This window comes from Tinamus guttatus, unplaced genomic scaffold (assembly GCF_059628265.1).
Source record: "Tinamus guttatus ecotype Peru unplaced genomic scaffold, ASM5962826v1 Tinamus_guttatus_pri_ptg000247l, whole genome shotgun sequence".
Lineage (NCBI taxonomy): Eukaryota > Metazoa > Chordata > Aves > Tinamiformes > Tinamidae > Tinamus > Tinamus guttatus.
In genome coordinates, this window is record NW_028288781.1 from 3999835 (window position 1) to 4021047 (window position 21213).

General features: G+C 37.5%; 1 protein-coding gene across 2 annotated transcripts in view; it reads left to right on the plus strand.

The window, feature by feature from the left end:
- HHIP (hedgehog interacting protein) overlaps window positions 1–19397 on the plus strand; it is a 67777-nt gene extending 48380 nt beyond the window's left edge. Inside the window, exons 7-14 of one of the 2 annotated variants that reach the window (XM_088526568.1) lie at window positions 498–641; window positions 1515–1636; window positions 3588–3711; window positions 4436–4566; window positions 5182–5263; window positions 15815–15963; window positions 18027–18155; window positions 19027–19397. In XM_088526568.1, coding sequence (XP_088382694.1) covers window positions 498–641; window positions 1515–1636; window positions 3588–3711; window positions 4436–4566; window positions 5182–5263; window positions 15815–15963; window positions 18027–18155; window positions 19027–19037 — 892 coding nt within the window. In that variant the 3' untranslated portion in view covers window positions 19038–19397. Of the gene's footprint in view, window positions 1–497; window positions 642–1514; window positions 1637–3587; window positions 3712–4435; window positions 4567–5181; window positions 5264–15814; window positions 15964–18026 lie in introns of both variants that reach the window. The other variant, XM_088526567.1, reaches the window with a different exon arrangement.
- The last annotated feature ends 1816 nt before the right edge of the window (window positions 19398–21213 follow it).

Sequence of the window (21213 nt, forward strand, 5' to 3'; positions counted from 1 at the left end):
AATAGCAGGTGCTCCTGCCTTTTGCAACAATGATACATTTAACACCAGAACCAAAGAGCAATTCTAATACTTTATTTTACGTCAGTATAAAATAAGGTCACGTATTCTATCACTAGAAATCATTGAATTCAAGCACAGAATTGAAAATACTGCCAAATACACTTTAGGTAAAATATACAGTGAGTATAGTAAAGGGGATAATCACCTTATGTTTGAAGGCATCAAACAATGCTGAGGAATAGAAAGGAGCTCTCATTAGTAAGCTGCCTCACAGAGCAATGATGAGAGGAGTTCAAGTAGGCACATAACAAGGCAACATATTGGCTTAACTGAATCTTTGATAAGTTCTGTACAATTCTAGGACCTGCCCGAACCACAGGAGTATCAAGATGTGATTATTCATGAAACGTGGACGTTCCTTTTGCTCGTTCACAGTAGTATTATACGGACTATTTATTCTCGTAAAAAACAATTATTTTATCCTCCAACTTTCTCAGTGATTTTACAGGTTCTGTTTTACGGCTTGATGTGAATACCGATCTGTGCAGTGTCCCTTATTCCATACCTCGGAGCAACCCACATTTCAACAGCACCAACCAGCCTCCTGAAATTTTTGCACACGGACTTCACAATCCAGGCCGGTAAGTAAGCTACAGCCGCATGCCACGACTCTGCAGCACATACTGTTTGCAAGCAGTACAAATGATTTTGTCTGGCAACAAAATTTTAGTAATAAAAGCACTGATGAACTTTTTAAACTTTCCTTCCCCCACCTCCACACATATTTCACAGTTAGAAGCAAATGGACATTGGCAAAGGGGAAGAAGAAGAGAATGCAAAACTATTAAAAGTCAGGACTGAAATGACAAAAACAAAGTTGTCGATTTTTGTTTTTAATGGAAGATAAAATGATTTGATTTACAAAAGAAGAAAACTTCGAGTGGAAAGTTGGTAAAAGACAGCTGAGGATGAGAATCTGAAAAGCTAAAACAGTAGAATCTTGATGGAGGAAAAAAAGGGAACAAATGAGAACATCTGGTGAAAGCTAAACAATAACAAGGAGAAGAGCAACACTAACTAAACAACACACAGTTCAGCAAATTAGGTGGGTGGTAGTACTGAAGTGACATTTAAAGTCATGTTTTGAAAAAGTTCAAAAATTCAAGTCGTTCAGATAAGGACTTTTACAGTCCAAAATCTCTAGCCATATAGATCAGCTCATTTAGCACTGCTCTTTCCAGCTGTTATTGAGCAGAGCACATTTTACCATTAGGAACAAATACAGAGTTTTACACCACATTTTATAAGAAAGGGTGCAGAGACAGGAATGGTATATAACCCACACATGTGAAATGGATGCACTTTTCAGATGTCTGGGTGTAGTATGAAATAGGTCCTCCAAATGAGTAGGAAGCACAAATAAATTTTAATTCTTTAGAGTTTTTTGTTTCATACTATTAATGGGGAATTACACTTCATGTCTCATGGACTTTCTTATACTTTTTATTGCACAGATGTGCTGTGGATCGCCACCCAACAGATGTAAACCTCAATTTAACTATACTTTGCTCGGATTCAAACGCAAAGAACAGATCTTCAGCAAGAATCTTACAAATAATAAAGGGGAAAGACTATGGTAAGTTCTAACCAGGGCAAAGCTACTAGGAACAATAGGCTTCTGTGTCCATGGACAAACAGATGGAAAGCACAAAACAATATATGACTGTTTCATAACCGTACAGTCTTGATAGGCAACTTACTGCATAGACAAGGCAGGCTACCTTCCAAAGATACAACTTATGGAAAATATGGTACAAGTAGATAAAAGATGCTAGGCAGAACAAAAGCTGAGCGATTGAATTGTATTCTTGATGGTGTCTTATGGCATGCAAATAAGATTCAAGAAACATGCTTTTATAGCCTGTCAAAGATCTCACTGTTTGTTGCTGCATGTGATGGCTCATAAAGAAAAGATTTGGGAAAATAGGAAGTGATGGGAATGTATTCTTAGTCATTCACAAATAACCTTTTAAGAACCAGAATGTAAGCCTCATGTAATGCGCCTTCTATTAATGGAAAAAATGAGATAAACAACAACTGACCAAAACCAAACAGGGAAATGACTGAACTCTGTGTTTAAATGTTACTAAAACGACCAACTTAGAAAAATGCACTATACTACTAGCTCATAAAAATAGACTAGTGTTTAGATTAGATTGCAATAGGATAAACAAACCTAATCAGGGACTTATGCATTTTATGTAGTCTCTGAATCAGTATGACTATCATTCATCATTTTGAATTTATCCTTAATGTTTAACACTTACTAATATTCCTTAGTATTTCAGATAAGACAGGTTACAGCTACTCTGAGCTATGATCTGCCTTGGCTGAACTTTTTAACAGCTTCTAAACTGATGGTAGTAAGAAGTGGTAAATTTCAAGGTGTATAAAGGCATCAAGAAGTGACCATACCCTGGTACAGAGCATTTGCAGAGTTTTTTTCACTTCCCTAGTCTTCTCTCACCTGTGCTGTACTTGAAAGCAGAGGTTCTGTGCTGCTAGTACAGTAATCCCAATGTGTAATGCAATTGTTCTACTGTAGTTATGGCCTGTATTTTGTGTGTGCATTTTGTAAATGCCAAACCAAAGAATAATATTTGGTAAACCAATGTTCCAACAGAATTTTGACTGCATCTTTACTATGGAGTACGCTAAGCAATATTGTGCCCACACAGAACACCTAGACAATATTAAGTCTAGGCTCAAATGCCTAAATAAAAAGGCATCATCTTTTTTCTCCCTCATGTAATTTTAACTCTTACTCTTGTAAAATAATCTGGGAAATTTTATCAAGGACTTGAAGATGGAAAACTAATAAAAATATTCCTACTAAAATCAGAAGCTCCACTGGTTGTGGCTTGGATTTAAAATTATGTAGTTAGGATCTCAGTTTGACCCTGCTTTTACCAGAAGCAGTGTTTTGATTGTATTAATAGGAACATTTTCATTCAGATATCCTTTAAGATGACTATTTCCTAGGACTAAAAGATGTGGTAAGAGTATATCAACTGCAAAAGCAACACAGATGTTTGCACCACTAAAAAAGTGATTTTTGAAAGTGTTTTCAAAGCATTAAATGGCTTTGAAAACAAGTTCTGCTGAAAATTACTGGAATCTGTCCCCTTACATACTTAAAGGACTTTTCAGCAAAAGTGGCTTTGTTGTAATCATGAAGAGATCTATTCTGTAGACTGGGTCGACACATAAAAGTTAATTGCAGTAATCTCATCAACTCCAGTGAATGTAGGACCTAATCCTTAGACAGTGTTATACTCCCAGATTGTGCGCATGGAAAAAAGATAATAAGAGCCTTCCCATATCTAGACCCCCAATTCATTGTTCCATAAACAACCTTTATTTTAACTTTCTGATTTTCTTAATGCTTCATTTTCAGGTATGCTTCTTGAATTTTGGGGAATGTTTGAATGGAATTAAACATTTATCTTGAAATAATAACATTTTCATAAACGTGAATCAAAGTTGGAAACTGCATATGATCTAATGCTATGGTAGTTCCTTTCCAGAAAGCGAGCCTTCGCTTTTAGAATTCAAACCCTTCAGCAGCGGCTCCCTGGTTGGTGGATTTGTCTATCGAGGCTGTCAGTCTGAAAGGCTCTATGGAAGTTATGTATTTGGAGACCGTAATGGGTAGGTATCTTATAATCTCAATCTTAAACAAAAATCCATAAAAGCTATATTTACTTATCCTGTATAATAACTATAACAGGCTGTATTTAGTTTCCCAGATAATAGAACACCACCAGTCTTGCACATCATGGCACTTTGCCAGTTTAGCACTGTGGCTGCACAAATTAAACTCTAGATTTGGAAATGAAGTAGCAGGGCATTTTGATGAATAGCAACATACATATGTAACACATCTAATCCTTGGAAGGAAGCAGAGACAATGACACTAACACCAAGGCTCACTTAAGGTTTTAGTGCTGCAAACACTTATATATATTATTTATACTGTAGTGGGAATATATGTTAATAATGGAAATGTTTGCCAAAACTGGGGTCTGACTGATGAGAGATACTGAAAGCTTTCTGAGTTTTACGGAAACATTATTGATGGAGCACAATAATGAATGCTTTTCAAGTGAAGAGACATTGTCTTCCCTTGCCAAATAGCTCAGTATTCACAAATGGCTATATATAGGATAGTTTGGCAATGTCTGAGTGACAGGAAGGGAAATGCTGTGCTATTTGAACATCTGAAAAACACAAGGCAGGAACTTGTAAGACGATGAAACACTCAGATGCATCTGTGGTGATACTTCCTGTAAGAGTTTAATTATTTATCTGGATGGTGAAAATTCCATACTCAAAATGAAATATAACAAATTGCTTTATGTGTTCTTGAATACAGAAATTTTTTAACACTGCAACAGAGTCCTGTGACTAAACAGTGGCAAGAAAAGCCCCTCTGTCTTGGCAACAGCGGTTCGTGTCGAGGTTTCTTTTCGGGCCCCATCTTGGGATTTGGTGAAGATGAGTCAGGTAAATAGAAAAAAAATTACTAAAATGTAAGCTTTATAAATATTGTCTGCTAAATTCTTCAAAATTATAGTTAGTGTTTGAAAAGAAAAACTCTATAGGCCTTTGCCTTTCCTTTGCCAAAGTGGCCTAGATTGCTGTCTTATGTACCCCTTACCAGCTGGGCAAGAAGAACGCAGAAAAGAAAGGGTTCCTGGAAAGGGCAAGTGTCCTTACCTTCCCTCTCACATCCTGTGAGACACAGTCTGCTTTTATTCTCAACATCGTGGGTTTAACAGGCAACGATACTGCAGGAGCCAATAAACCCCCTCTTCCTGTTTTCCCAATTTTTATATACTTTTATCAATTTGGTACAGCAGGAAATAAGAAATGTTCATGAAATAAGAAATAAGAAATGTTCATGGTGAAGACTCTTTCACAGTTTTAGCATCACTTGGGGGAAAGTGCTTATTTAAATTTTCAAATGGCAATTATTCTGTTGATTTTTTTCTGTGGTAAGGGTTTTGTTTTGTTTTCCAATTTCATCTTGCAAATAGAGCTAGATAACAACAATCATGACTTAGGCATTTGACATCTCAGGAAAGGATAACTAATCTATTGCATTGGCTTCCTTAACAGGTGAGATATATATATTATCAAGCAGTAAAAGTATGACACAACCTCACAATGGAAAACTCTACAAGATCATTGACCCCAAAAGGTAAGCACTGCATTACTCACTGAGATCAGTCTTTCCTTCAACATGTGAAAAAGCTAATGGTAAATATAGTTCTTCCATGTAGCTTTACTTTGTGATGCTCAAAGGTACCATCAGCAGCAAGGGGTATAGATACTGTAAAAGTCATCACTGTCTCATACAAACTGAATGCCAGAATGAAGTGTAGCCTGCATTATCTTCCTGAAATTCTTAATCTTTGACATTATTCTAAATACAGATCTCTTTCCAGCTTACACTGACATTCTTTTTATGGTTTTCATTGAAGTTTAGGCATATTTAAAACAGGCCCTTACGGATCAGTGCAGGTAGAAGATACCTCGGGCAGTTCAGTAGCCATGACAGGGGCTATGCAGTATCTACTGAAGGCAGTAACACTGGACCTCTTCTAGTGCTGCTGCTGCTTAAAGTGCCGCTGTGGTGTGGCAGCTCCCAAGTGAAGCTGGTTCAGAAGGTTGCTACTAGCTGACAGTGCCTACCCTGTATGCCCAGGAGCTAACTGGACAGGACAAGTTAGTGGACAAGCTTTCCTGGGTCAGTGCCAGTCTGACAATTTCAGTTTTTTCATAAGCTCTCTGTATAAGCTCATTCTTCCCCAAGCATCTCCTGTCTTTCTTGGTTTTTTCTTTTTTTTTTTTTTTCTTTTTTTTTTTTTCTTTTTTTTTTCATGGGAGATACCACAAACCAAGAAGAATACAGAGAGCTGATTCCTCAGCGGGTGTGAATTGTCGCCTTTTTACTGGTTTTCCATATTCTTTTACACTGATACATTTACTTCTTTCTCTTGGGAGATTTGTAGCACAAAGCTAGAATTCAGAGAAGGAAATCTCCTACCCTTGGACTGGGTGCCAAAAATACGCTTAATGTTTTAACAGTTCCTAACAATCAGTAGCAATTTCCAAAAGGCTTAGGACTTCCATCCAAATCATTTATATGATACAGAATAAATACAATCAGCATAGTTATTACTAATTTGCCAGCGATAAAATGAGAATAAGCGCAAATTACCAGAACAGAGTTTCTGAAGATATGATCATCTGTAAGCTCTTTGAAAGACAAGGACTGCTAAAAAGGGAATCTGGAAATACTGCACAAAGCCGGTCCCCTCCACAACCCAGTGCCCCCAGGAGCAGTAAGAAAAAGTGATTAACAGACACTCATGTTAGCTGGAGAAATATCATTTTATTAATGATGGAACCTGTTCCTCTCTCAGTCCAAACCCATACAGCATCCTGCAAAAGCATCAGAAAATAACACAAAATGACATGGGCAACAGAAATTAAATTGCTTGCATTAATTATTTTATCCCCATCAGGCTTTACAAAAGCAACCTAAGAATTACTATCTGCCTATTCGTGCGGCATCTACTTCAACATGTTTCCCCATTTGCACCATAATTAGGCTTCGATTTATGCTTCTGCTGCTGACTGTTTAACAGAGTAATTTATTTTCTCACCAGAATTTAAATTCAAAAAGTTGTTACTGGGACAACACGTGAATTCAGCCCATGAAACTGGCAGCATGTTTTACTACAAGTTACAGTAAAGTTTCAGTGATTTATAATCACACTAGCCAGACCTACGACAATTAATTTGGAAGCAGATGTTACTGCAGGTTACTGCAGTCTGTCAGTCAAGGTTCTTACAAGTGTTTTATTTATGCCTTCTGGTATTAAAAACATTTTTGTAGAACAAAACGTGCCATTCTTATTTGGATTGTTTAGTCTGTTGGTGTATGGTTTTAAGTGAATTTTACACCTTAAATCCACTATTAGTATCTAATTACAAGGGGCTCCCTTGTTTGACCTTGGCTTTTTGTTCTTGTTACCTCTTCCAGTAGGGTGGTCTTCAGCTGACATACCTGAAAGGCCAGACCTCCCATCGCTGCACTCACGGTTGGCTGTTTTCATGCATGGAAAAGGGTCAAGCCCGTGCTCGGTTACCGGTGAAAGTAACCAGAAAACGAGAGGATTCTTTTTGTAAATTGGCACATATTTGAAATTAAACAGACTATGGCGAAGGGATAGAGTTTTCCGTAAGATGTTTTAGAAACATAGGATAATTTCCATTCAGGCAAAGTTTGGAGTTTTGTTTTGTTTTTCAATCTCAAGTCCTCGCCGTTTTTGGGGGAAAGATACTCAGTTACTTGCACACACGAGCACTGCAAGCCAACTTACCGTTCCCTGCCAGGTCACATTCCATGGCCTCGGCAGATATTCATGCATAAAGCTTTAGCTTTATGAACAAAATAGTATTGGTTATCAAATACTAATATTTTTTGCATACTACTATTTCATCGCTCCTTCCAGTCTTCCCCATGGTAGGTCTCTTACACCATCAAAGAAAGGTGTAAATCCTAGCACAGTGAACTTTATGGAGAAGAAAATAGAGATGCTACAGGAAGACTGTTAGCATCAGATATAAATAAAGTCATCAAGGAATTGATTTGTCACAGCTTAGAAATTCCCTGCTCGCTAACAAAGCCTGTACTGAACGGGTCCAGGCAGGCTCTACCATGTGCAGAGCTGACCTGATACATATGGAGTGGTGTAAAGGAACACCGGTGGGATTCCTTGTGGCAACCCCTTGCTGGAAATTAATCGCTTAATCCAAGTGATAGTGGTAATGGGTAAATTGCTGCAAGTTTATGAAATTACTCTTTTATCCCAAATAATAAATATTACATGGATTTTTTTTTCATCTTTGGAGAAAACTGCTGCCTAATCAAACTTACTCTCAAAAATAATTGTGGCTATGAGTATCTTGACTCGAACACAAGAAACAAGAAATAATTTCAAAAAAAACAAACAGTTGTTAAAACATTGGAAGATCAGAGGAAGATGGCAAAAGGTTCTCACCTTTCACACACAGCTTCTGCAATCAGTAATAGGAGGGCCTTAGCCTAAAAGAATGCTTCATATGTAATAAAAATGAGGTGGTGTTGGGACAAATAGATAAATATGATCAATATTGAGAATCTGAATTCCTCCAGCTTGAAGGCAGTTTGAATCATAGAATCCAAGGTACCACAGGTAATTTTTGTTCAGTTCCTCATATAATATGTTTCCTAATACTTTATCTAACTGCTAAAGAGCAGAGCCTCTCATCACAAGCACACTATTCAATAATCCTTCACTTCCTACCCAGGTCATTTCAAGGATAGGTTAATACTTGGAACTTGTCAGGAAAAGAAGTGATGAGACACAAAGAAAAATTTAAATCACAATTTGAAAACTAAATATGGTATGTGAGATGCTACGAAATATACATATATTGCCTAATGCCAAACCTGAGGTGGGTGGAGAGTATCACAACTAATAGCATATTTAGCCTTTGGCTTAGAGAAAATCTGGGAAGCCTTGAGAATTAAAAATATAAACTAATATAAAATAAAATAGCATTAGATTAATTAGTTAGTTAAAAGAGCAGGCAAGAGAAAAATTTACTAAGTTAAACCACACCTCTGAAAATACATCCAATATATCAGAGAATATAATGTATAATACAATGAGAAGGAAAGTAATTTCAAGCATGGTAAACTATTGAGGATAAAAGAGGAAAGACGTATTTTTCAACTGCATCACAGTGTTAGTGGCATGTCCTAAAGATCAATGCAAAAATTAGCATTTTTTTAAATAGTCTTTGTGACCCATATACTTTCTTCTCAAGCATATTTTTCTCTGTTTCTACAAGTATATACCACTATCAATTACAAGCACATTCATATGCACATAGAAAAGAAATAGTAAATAGTGTTAAGCCCAAATAAAAAAAATGACCAAAAAATAAGAAGACATAGCTACCAGAATCAAAAAAGTAGTGCTTTCATAGCACTGCTGTAAAAGGAGAAAATCAGCTATTGACAACATGAAAAAGTGCATATGTAGACAACAAATATCTGTTGATAGGTTCGTATCAACTGTAATTTAAGCATCAAATTAGAGCTCTCTATGAAAGCCACATTTCAAAAGACAGGAACAGATCAAGAAGTAAAGTAGGAAAATAAACTTTGGAAGGTGACAGGCCAGTCATAATGTGGCTTTGTTAGGTTTCTTTTGGAACACTTATGTTCACTTTTACCTCTATGCAAGTTATAGATAAAAGAAAAGATATTCAGAGAGTGCTAAAAGTGGAAGACAATGCAAAGGACTTCCATTTAAAAGGCAAGAATAAAAGCAGATTGCCCAGAGAACTTTATAGGAGGACAGTCCTGCTCTGCTGTATCCACTGTGAAGTTTTAGGTATTTGTCACTGTTTGGACCATGATTCCAAACCCCATGAATCTGGGATCCTGTGAATCTGGGACCAGTGTGGCTCCCTGTGACTAGCAGTTAACTTTTGCAATAGAGACTAGAGCTTAATTAAATGACCTCGCATATGTTGGAAGAATAATCCCTCCTCTTCTCCATATGTGTAACACTTTATAGATCTGGATTTCAATATGTTTTGTATCAACAGCCAGAATAGCTGCTTTCTGTTGGAGTGAAACTTGAACCCAATTCAAACCATCTCACTCCTCTTTCATGCCCCTCCAAAGTATGTAATTCTTCTTATCATCCTTTCCATCATCACCTTCTGGGATTTCCACTATCAGCGAATATTTCCAAACAGATTGATTTCAAACCTTAGGGGACTACATCTAGGCTTTTTCTCATTTTTACCTTCTTTGGGCTCTTTTCAAGACCCTTCGTGATTTTTAGTATGGCAGTCAAGAGTTTGATAGGAAGGCATAAGGAGAGCATTTATGAAAGTGTAGCCTTCTTGTAGACTTCAGTTACAGTGGGAATGGAAATGCAGAAACACTCACTGCTGGGCTAATCTGCATAACAATATTCAGTCCTTATGGCTTATAGATATATTGTGAAGCTACTGCTTAAAGTTGTCCACAGAATGAGGCAGGTTTTTTTTGGTGAATGCTCTCACCAACCCAGGTGGGCCGTATTTCTTTTTTTCTGCTCTGAAAGTTACTATCCCTTAAGTCATTTCAGGGAATGAAAAGCCAGAATTAATGTCTAATTATATTTAGTTTAGCCTTAGCATGCAAAAATCTTATCTCATTTACCTACCCACATGCAGTTACTATTCCCATAAGAGACACTAAAGAGAAATTAGAGCTTTTTGTGAATACCAGTCTAGAGAGTTTTGCTTTACAGAAATACTTACAAAACCCCCTTTGTAACCACGATGGAAAAACCTGAGGATTTTTTTAATCACATCACAGCTCGCTGACTGTAAAAGTTCTTGTTTTTGTTTTTGTTTTCCATTTTCTTAGTCCTTCTAGCCCTGTTTGTTAAAGAGCATGCTCCCTTTTTACCGCTTTATAAGGAAAAAACAGCTCGGTCGATCTTTTGCTTATTTTCTGGAGCCTGCAGGAAGCCTCTGCCACCCTAAAGAAAGTCATACATAATAGAGCAGCTTTAGCCCAGTAAGCCAGTCCTTCCCAATTCATCAGTCAAAGTGTTATGCAAGTGGCCCCCTAAATTGATAAATTCCCACAGTGCCTGTTGACCCAGCTGCCAAGTGCTCATGCAGCAGGTGTTGTTTTCATGACCACCCTGACAGTAATACAAACTGTTTAGCAGTTGCATTGACCTCTTAGCTATTAACATAGATACAGGCTTCACTAGGGACTAGTTCTCAAACATGACAGAATTTCTTAAGACTAGAGGTCATGAACAAGTATACCATATAAGAATGAATTTGATATGCTGCTGATTTTAAATCTTAAAAGCTGTGAGTTTTTTCCACATTATTCCCAAGTAGTAAATCTGGAGACAAGTAACGAGCTTTTGGCATCTCTCCCAGGACTAAAGGTATACTTTTTAATTTTAGAAACTGTACCTGAAGAGATGCTATATTTATTCAGTGACATGTAGTAAATTACAGTGACACAAAACTATTTTTTCTTGAAATTCTCTCTTTCACAGAGAGAAAAAAAAAAAAAAAGTAGTAGTATCACATTGTGGTAGGATACTTAGATATCATTTTAACACTGACTAGCCTGTATTCAGTTAACTGCGGGATAATACTCCTTCCACATATTTTGTACCACAATCAGGATTTCTGTGGCCTTGCCTCTTGCTTGAATTTTAACATTTATAGGAATTCTGCATGTTTTTTTTTTCCCCCACTTCAAGAAAGTATACGTTTTGAATATTGCGTCACCAGCAGGATGAGAGGAATTTTGCGCTCTGTTCAGTACCATTATGTTACTGCTGAATTCACCCCTCCACGTGCCCTGATTACGCACGTGTGAGTAGCAGGCCAGTGCACACAGCAGCTAAATCACTCTGAGCACTGAGTGCAACTGTGCAAAGATGAACTAAAGACAGCAAGAAACGCTAAGAAGCTCTATGATGAATTTTGATCTGTTAAAGCATGCCATATTTTGGCACGCCTTAGCTCATCTTAACTAAGAGTAAAGGCTACTTTTCAATACCAACTGTAGTAGTGCAGTAAAAATTATTTGACACACTGTATAGTCAAGACATCTCCCTTTCCTGAGCATGTGGGTGCAGGGTCCCAGGAAGGGCCCCAGCCCCCAGTGCCACTTTTCCTCCATGCTCCATACATCTAGAGTTGTCACACAGTCCTATGAAAGGGTGTATTAACAAGTAAGATATACTGTACCCTGCTGTATATATGAACAGCTCTTTAAGATAACTAGAATTGTACAGACAATATAAATAGCCATTATCGGCTGCATTTTTGGCTGACTTACTGCAGGCCAAATACTGCTTACTGTAGGAGTAATCAAGCTGTGCCCTTGAGAGTTTTATAGATTGAGAAAGACAAGGGAAAAAAATCTCCCTGGCCCAAAGGGTGGCTACGTTTATTTGCCTCCATTTTCCAAATGAAGAGCCACAGCGAAGCACCAGCTCTGTAAACAAAATCATACACTTGTCTAAGTAAGTGCTGGAAATATCGGGACCCGACAGCCAGTTTCAAGACTTACTTTCTCTTGATGAGATTCAGTTCAAGCGCTTATACTGAGCCTCAAAATTTCCACCCCTTAAAGCCCTAGGAATGCAAAACAAAGTGTTTGGGGCAGGGACATTTTCCTGTTAGGCGTTTGCGCCACAGCATTCAAATCCTGAGAAAGAAGTGCGTCTTCTCCCATAATACAAACTGGGAAAAACAGGGCTTTTTTTCCTACACTAAAAGGATTCTGCTGCAGCTGCATTTGTATTAGTCTTGTCCTAAGGCACTCTGCCAACCAGCATTTTTTCCATCTGTGTTTCTACTCCACCCCACCATTAATAAATATTATTCGAGGCTGAGGAGTGCAATTTATTGATTGATGGAAGAATAAAAGGCAAGGTTACATTCACATGTACCAAGACCTTTAGGAAACTTTAAAGCATAAAGAGACCAGCCATGCTTTGGTGGATACAAAAAAGTAGGATTTCTTTCTCCTCAGTTAAATACGAATAAAAAGAACCTAACATTCCAACACTATCGTGGACAATTACTGCATATCTTTTAAGAAAAATAAAGCATTATCTTTACAAATAATATATTTATGGGACTGGTGAGGTCACTCTTTGCTAAAGATATGCCTCTGGAACTCTCTTCCAAGAGATGCTCCAGATGAGAAAAAGAGAAGACTCCCATTTAAAATAACTGGAAAGAAATGGGCTTTAAGAGAGTCTGTGAAGACTTAAGACAGTCTGTGAAGATAGAAAGTTGCCTCCTACACAGACAGCTATAAAAAAATCAAGTCGAGATTTTTCCCTTTGCGGCACTAGGAATTAGAACACATATCTTTTGATTTCAAATCTAAACAAGGCTCCTATGAAAACCACTGAGGCAGCAATGCTGGGATTTCCCTTATCATTTTGTGGAGCTTTTCAAAACAACATTGCCTGTGAATCTCCCACGTCGTTTGTGAACACGTGAACCATGAAGCCACTCTGCTCCAAAGACAAATGCAAGAAAATGTGTGCTGAGCACCACCAAACTGCAGGCCAGAACGGGGGAAAGATGCGAGCCCGACCTGCCGGGACGGCCTTCGCGGGCATCAGCCACGCGAGCTTACTTTGCAAATGAAGCTCCACCCGAACTAAGATTGCTTCGAATCACCCCCTTGTGCATAGAAATATCTGTTCAAAATCCTACTGGAACATGGGCTGCACTGATACTTTAGAAAGGATGTTCATTTTATTCTTTTGAGTTTATTTTTTTCTTCAATATTTCCTCCTCCATCGTTTTTCTCCTCTTTTTCCTGCCATAGTTTTCCTTAGCTCTGTCATACTCCTTCTTTCTCTACTCTAAGGCCTCTCCATTTTTTATTCCATATCTAGGAATTTGTATCTAGAAATTTAATAACTTCCATTTTGATAGGCTAATGAGTGTAAAAGTGCTATTCCAGCTATTTCCTTATACTTTTTTTTTTTAATATCAGTGTGAGTATAATGTGAAATGTTATTTTCTGTTTTATTCTCACTACATCATAAAATTTTGTTTTGTTTGGATTCTAACTGGACACTTAGCCAAGTTTTAAGTAAGATCTCCATGAAAACATTACAATTTTTTTCCTGCAAATTTCAACCTTAGGAAAGTATGGCAGTAGTTCAAATTATCTCCTTGAGAATGGATTAGTTCGTATTTGCCACCAATTAATTTAGTTTGCTGTCATACTTCTTTTCAATTACTTGTTTAGATCTCTCTGGAGTTCCCCATGCTTGTCTCAAGTTATTCCTGTGCAATTAAACCCATTCCTGGGACAAATTGTGGTACCTGCAGTGGGTACCTGTAGCCTCCTGTCAGTCTCTAACAGCAAAACTCAAAGAGCAAATAAAATCAGTGGTCAGTATGGTGAAATACACCTGAATTAATACACGTATAAATGTTTTCAAGTTGCACCAACAGTTAAGTCAGAAAACACTGCAGTTATTTCTTTGTTAAGGAACATAATACTGTGGTTTGTAAATAGAAAAAAGTCTATTGGAAATCCAAAATATTTTGTATGGGTTGACATAAAAATTTCATTACATAAGATCTAATACCAAGAACAAACAAACAATCCCCCCCAGTCCCTCTCCCACCACCTTGCCCTCCCTCCCAAAAAACAGTATCAAAAGTAAACTTTCAGCTAGTTAAACTTGACTTTGTCCAGGTATACTGTTCCCTTAAATAAGCACCCAAATATACATTCCAAAGAGGATTTCACAAGAGAAAAACAAAAATTAAAAATCTGCAATGTCAAACGAAATTTGTAAACGGACGTAAAATCATTGTGCATGTCATAGTGCATGACATAAAAGCCGCTGTTCAGATTATTATTTTCAGGATATAATTGGAAATATAAAAGTCCATTAGAAAAGCCAAAAGACACAAGAAAAAAATACCATCAGATTCTGCACTGAATTAGTCATGCTCTCTAAACAAAAGGTATATATTCAGTTGAATTTAGCATGTATTATAGTGAGTTCTTACATAAGCAAAATATGAAAAAAAGAAATGCTGTAATTTTAAATTTTTGAGACATACACTGAATACCACATACCACCATAGGAACAATATTTGGATCAAATGATTAAAAAACTATAGTATTTTACTTTATACACTTTATTTGTACATGTGTACACATATTTTCTCAACAAAAGTCTTTCAAATTGAAGAATTCCCCACAAAAAGGATATTAGTAAAACTTATTACTCTAAGTCAGCATCTTAGGGACTTTTCCTCCACCCATACTTCCAAAATAATAGGGCGCAGTATTCAATTCCTTCATTTTTTAATTTTAACATTTCCAAATGGAAACAAGAGAAGAAAAACTCTACAGTTTGGCTGGAGTTAAATGATTCCATTCTCTGATGGACAAAGTATAGAACCAAGTTGCTCTTTCTTGCAGAGAATAATATCATTCTTCATTAAGGTCCAGTGCTCAGTTCACTTAACTTTACCATGGGAGCAAAACAGCCTTTCAGGTTTATTAAAATCTACTTAGGGTCTAGCTGGATGAAATTACCCTCTTGAGATCAATCAGAAATCTTTTCATAGGCAAGCAAGTCCTTGAGCGCTGCAGATACATGCTGTCCATGATATGTTCTTCAGCAAGCTATTTTCGCCAGCTGCAACCTTCACAACGTCTCAGGGACTATATCTAATCTTGTAAAAGACCTCCAAAGGCAGTCATAGGAAAGAAGAATAGACTGTGCTGTATTTTTCTGTAGTTTAACATGCCATCTCTGTTTTTCTGGTGTTTTTGAGAAAATATCAAATCCAGAACAGGGATTTCTCCCATTGATATCAGAAAGCAGAATTGGGCATGCTTTTACTAAAAAGAACAAAATTTGCATTCCCCATTCACTGTCAGAATCCTTCTAAATGTAAGCAGCAAATACATGTGCTCCAGCCCTCATAGTAAGAAACGTTGTTTTTTCTTTTTGTATCATTCTGTGCAGTCCTCCAGAATCTGCTTTAAGCAGCTTTAATGAGTAAGAACTTCAATCTTGTGTTTCATGTGCGAAAGCAGTTTCTCTCCTTGACCCTTGCTTCTAACGCTATGTTTGGTTCGTATATTTTCATACAGACCTTTAGTCCCGGAAGAATGCAAAAGAACAGCTCAGCCTGCACAGCCGCTGACATCTGAATGCTCGAGGCACTGTCGGAACGGGCACTGCACCCCCACCGGAAAATGCTGCTGTAATCAAGGCTGGGAGGGAGAGTTCTGCAGAACCGGTTCGTATAGAGATTCATGGCAACAAGTGAAAAAAACACTGGCATGTCATAAGCTTACTCTGAATGATGTGCTGAGAGAAATTCTCAGTATGTGTCATTGACCATTAGTTTTAGGACACCATAAAAGAGATACTGATCTAATGAGTAGTGGGTGCAAAATCTACATAAGTATAATAAATGATAGCTAAAAACTAAATATCTACTGCAATGTGAACTATTACAGAATGCAATAGCAAAGTATGGCAAACAACAGTACTCGTGATTTTTCATCCAGCTTGTAAAATAAAAGGAAATGTAAGCGGTACATATTCAGTGTCCATACATTCTGCTTACTTGTGCAATATCATTATTGTCTGTGTCAGACAGGAGGACTTGGTTATGAGAGATAATCAGACCTGCGGGTTATTATTTTGCATATTTTAACCTTTGTGAATTTAATGCAGCTATTTGAGTTTTGATGCCTAGTTATTTTTGATCCTACAAAATAAAATGACTCTAATTTGTTAGAGAACTCTATATACAACTTATCACAATCTAGTTAATCTGAAAATTATTATCCATGATAATTAATCAAGATGCCTTTATTAAATCCTATCTCGTTGCCATAACATAGCTTTTAAAAGCTACTTGAATAAGCAACTGTGATTAAACTTGGTGTTGAGTAGGCCACCAAAGGGCTGAGAGGAATGAATAAGTGACCTTGCGGGCCACAGCTGCGCTCCCAGGGTCTCCCTGAGCCTCTCCTTGTGCCTGTGCTCTGTCAGCAGCCTATACCAGCAAGCCTGGGTACCAGAGGCTGCTGTTTATGTATCACTCTACGGCTCTTGCCCAAGTGGCATGCAAAGTAAAAAACCTCTCCAATGTGAACATGAATATATCTTGAATAATCTGCTTGGTTTAAAAATATTACAGCTCTATGATAAGAGTTTCATATATGCAACATACGCAAAACCTAAAGAATGACATATAGACTGAGGATCGTTCTTCACTGTACCCCACACAGCACTTAACAGAGATTCCAAGTTTTATAGTTTAAATAAGAAAAAATATTTATGAGGCATCAGTTTCCTTCTCAGGTCACTAAGAAACTCATAAATAAAATCAAGAGAATTCACTTTATATGCCATACTACAAATCTCTGTAAATATGTATTAGGTACCACTGAAGAAGTAAAATATCTTCAAAAAGAAAGTTGCATTCTCTCTATCACAGTGCAATCACTGTACGCCAGGAGAAAATTCTTCCACAACTGAAGTTATTCATTACTGGTGTTACTAACGGTAGTGAGAATTTAATGTAGCATTTAAATTTCAAAACGTAAAGACAGCTGAGCAGACTAGAACTGTATTGGTATACTGTCAGGCGTCTATTAAAGAGAAATGAAAGACTTTCAAACTTGCCTGACAGAGGCTATCTAAAATAAATACCCTTTTTTTGTTTTTTTTAAGGGGATTCAATTTTGCCAGTCCTAAATGAAGGGCAGCCCCTAAGGCAGCCCCTCTGCAGTCAGTTGCAGACGGCTCTGCTAGTGGAAGGGGCTTCTGCAACATACAACCCTGCAGGCACAAATCAGCCTGCCTGAGGTTAGGCAGGGCCACGTGCTGAGCTGTCCCAACCGCACTGGGACATTTTGACTTACCAGCAGAAGGAATGGGATGAGGTAGACCATCGCTTCCCACAGCTGTGTCTATAGTCTAGTGCAATGTGGCTCATTTTCAAGCGATAAAAGCTATTTGGAGCCTAAAATCGGTTGAGTCGAGTCTTCCACTCCAAAATCATACCTGATAATTGGATATATTCCAGACCTTTTGTTTGAGTTTCATGTCCATCCTATATGATGTTCTTTCAGGCACATAAAATCAGTTCCTTCCTTCCCTTAAAACTTGAAAAAATATGCCTCGCAACTTCTGCATTTCATCCTACTTCCTTATTTATTTAGCGTGTGTCTTTGCATTATCCAATTGTAAAGAAAAGTAGTTGCCACGCCAATACATGCTGTACCTTTTCTGCCCTCTGTGCGATTGAAAGCATTAATGAGAATATTGTTGTTGTTTTACCCGCAGCAAAATGTGACCCAGCCTGTCGACATGGAGGTGTCTGTGTAAGGCCTAATAAGTGCTTGTGTAAAAAAGGCTATCTCGGCCCCCAGTGTGAACAAGTGGATAGAAACATCCGAAGAGTGACAAGGGCAGGTATTCTTGATCAGATCCTAGACATGACATCCTATTTGCTGGACCTAACCAGCTACATTGTATAGTTTCTGGGACTATGTGGAAACTACACTTTCAACGGGCATTTATTTTGAAACCTGTCATTTTTTAAAGACTGTTTTCTTGCAACAAATACCGGTGATTTGATTTACTTTATTAATTTAACTATAATATCTGAAAATGTGCAGATAAATTCTTTGCATGTGTGCAAATATTTCTGTACATTGGCACAGATGTATAGATATCCAATACGTACACACATACACATGCACACACTCTCACAAATACGGTTTTGCAGCTAGTGGAATTTTTTATATATATTTCTTCATGAGAAATAGTTTACACAGCGATTCCACTGTAAAGCACATGTTCACCAAGGACTTTCATGGTATCGTAGGGGATTTTTTGACATCCCAGAAACCTTGTGTCTGTACCAATCGGAGCATAGCAATAGGAGAGCAGTTTTGACATATCACCAGATAAGTTGCTGGATTTAATAAAATCCAGGTGTAACAATTTCTAAGGTAAGAGGAACTACATTGTGAGACAGTATTTCAGATCTCCTTAATGCATTCTTATGTAGGCAATTCATTGTAAGATTGTAACCTTCACCTTCGTCAATGTAACTCCATTACAGAATGTTATGCATTTCTTTATCTAGCATAGATGCAGAAATCCGGTTATTGCAGCTTAATATCAAGACTGTTTCAAGTGTTTAATAATTAAATTATATTCGCATATTTCAAAACCAGTCATCCTAGAAGGTCTGCTTTTTATCATATATTTTATTTAACAATGGGCACTGGGTTCATGTTACATATTTATATTATTTTATTTTATTTTTATAATATAGACATCACCTAGATGAGACAGCTTTACCATGTCCTGTAAAATACTAAAGTTACATTTTTCACCAACTTAATTGGAAAGACGGGGAATGAGAGAGCAAACACACTCTTTAATGTGTTGTGGATCTAATCTAGAAATGTATCCTTGTGTCAACTTGTATTCATTTACGACGGATGAAAAAGCAACCACCAACCAATCACAATAAAATGCCAGCATATCATTAAAATGTTCGTAAAGTGATTTTCACTGTAACAGGACGGGCCAGATTACCCACGATTAGACTGCTACAGATCTCACACTGAATGGAAGGAACTTCACTGGACGAAAGCTCACTTAGCACATCTTGGCTGCGTAAGATGTCACTTGTACAAAACGTTATATGACAATTATTGCCAAATATGGTTTTAAATGTAAATGTTAAATGTTCCTGGAAGAGCTAACATAAAATTGTGTTTTTTTTTTTTTTGTAAATGTATCAATAAATACTGTGTACATGCTATAGTCAGGTTTTTTAAAGTATTACTACTCTAATTAGATGTTATCTTCAGAATCGGTGCCCTCTCCTCTCCTGCTCTGTGCCGTTCCTGGCAGAGTTTCTTGGCTTGCTGCTTGCCACCCCTCGGGCCTCTTTGCGCTATGTGGGAATAGCGCGGAGGGAAGGGAGCAGCCGCAGCGAACGCACGCTGCCGTTCTGCAAGCTGCTGCTCCAGCCTCGAGGCTTCACAACGTTACAGGCACCAGCTTCTAAAACGCTTTAGCCACATTACTCTCCAGCAGGGAAGTCATCTTTCTGGGGCAGTGACATGTAACTAATTTTCCTTTACGGAAAACTATCCATCTGTAATTTGTTAAAAATTAAATCTTTACGTAGAGCAGGGCTGATGCTTGTATTTATCTGTATTAAGTATTCCAGTTAAGGGGAGCAGAAAGTCACATTTCCCTTCCCTATATGTTTGCTTGGGTCTCCAATGACCTCATGCCAAATGGAAATTGGTTGAGAAATGCTGGTTAAGTGCTCCGCGAACAATAGGCTGCGTAAAAACTGCATGCATAATTTTGCACAATGTAGATTCAACTGACAGTCCATTGAAAGACGTCTCAGGATTAAATGAGCATGGAGACCAAATTGCCCTCTCACCCCAGAAAAGGGTGGTCCCTTATGGTCACACCAAAACTTCATTGGCTAAGCAGTGTGACCAATCTCAAAATGAACCCTGCGGTAGCATCTGTAGGTTAATAGCAGCTCTTTGTCTCTGCTGCTTTCTGCCTTTAGTCTTCTTCCTGAATTCCATCACAAAAAACTTTTACAATTAAAAAATGTCCTGACAACCATTTTTGTAAATTGACCTTACCATCTAATCTTTCCTTATTCAACGTGGGTGACAAAAACGTGAACTTCTCATGAATGAGCCAGCTGCCTGAATCTGTCAAATCGTGCAGTTTTATTACACATTAGAGTCTTCATAAACAGCAAAGAAAGAAAACAGTCACTGAAATATTTTAACAACATCTAAATAACTGACAGAGATAACATCTTTAACACTTTCTTTAATGAAATATATTAAAAAATAAACCCAATTTTAACCCAGCTGTGACTAATATTTTCAGTAACCCACTGGGGAGATGTGATTTTCTCATTGCTCAGTTCCTAGAGGCTTTAAACACACTGCCTGGTATGTAAATTGAAAATTCCCAGTGATAAAATAGCACAGTCATCTACAGGAGGGACAGCAAGAAGCACAAAAGTTGGCTCTTAACAATAAAAAAAAATAGTTGCTGGTGAAATCAAAAAAATAAGACTCTAGTGAAAGCTAAGGAAGAAAGTCCAGTCTCATTCAAGTCAAGGGCAAAACACTCCCACTTACTGCAATGAGGTCAGAATATCACTTTTAAAATTCAGGCAACCACTGCAGTTTATTTAGAAAAAAAATCTATTTGAGTCATTCCATCAAAACTTCAACACTAAGAAGTAATCTAAGAAGTGAAAAAAGGGAGGAAGGGGGAAGTAGTTTGTGGAATGTGTTTTGCCTCATTTTCAAGCCATCTTTTATATCATGTGAAAGCAGGCATCTGCATTAAGGGTACATATGAAGTCCCCATGGAAAAGAAGTATTCTCAAAAAAGACACTAAAAAATCTTAGCTGCTTATTTATCAAAAGAAATTACACTGTTAAAAAGAGTGAGTAAAGCA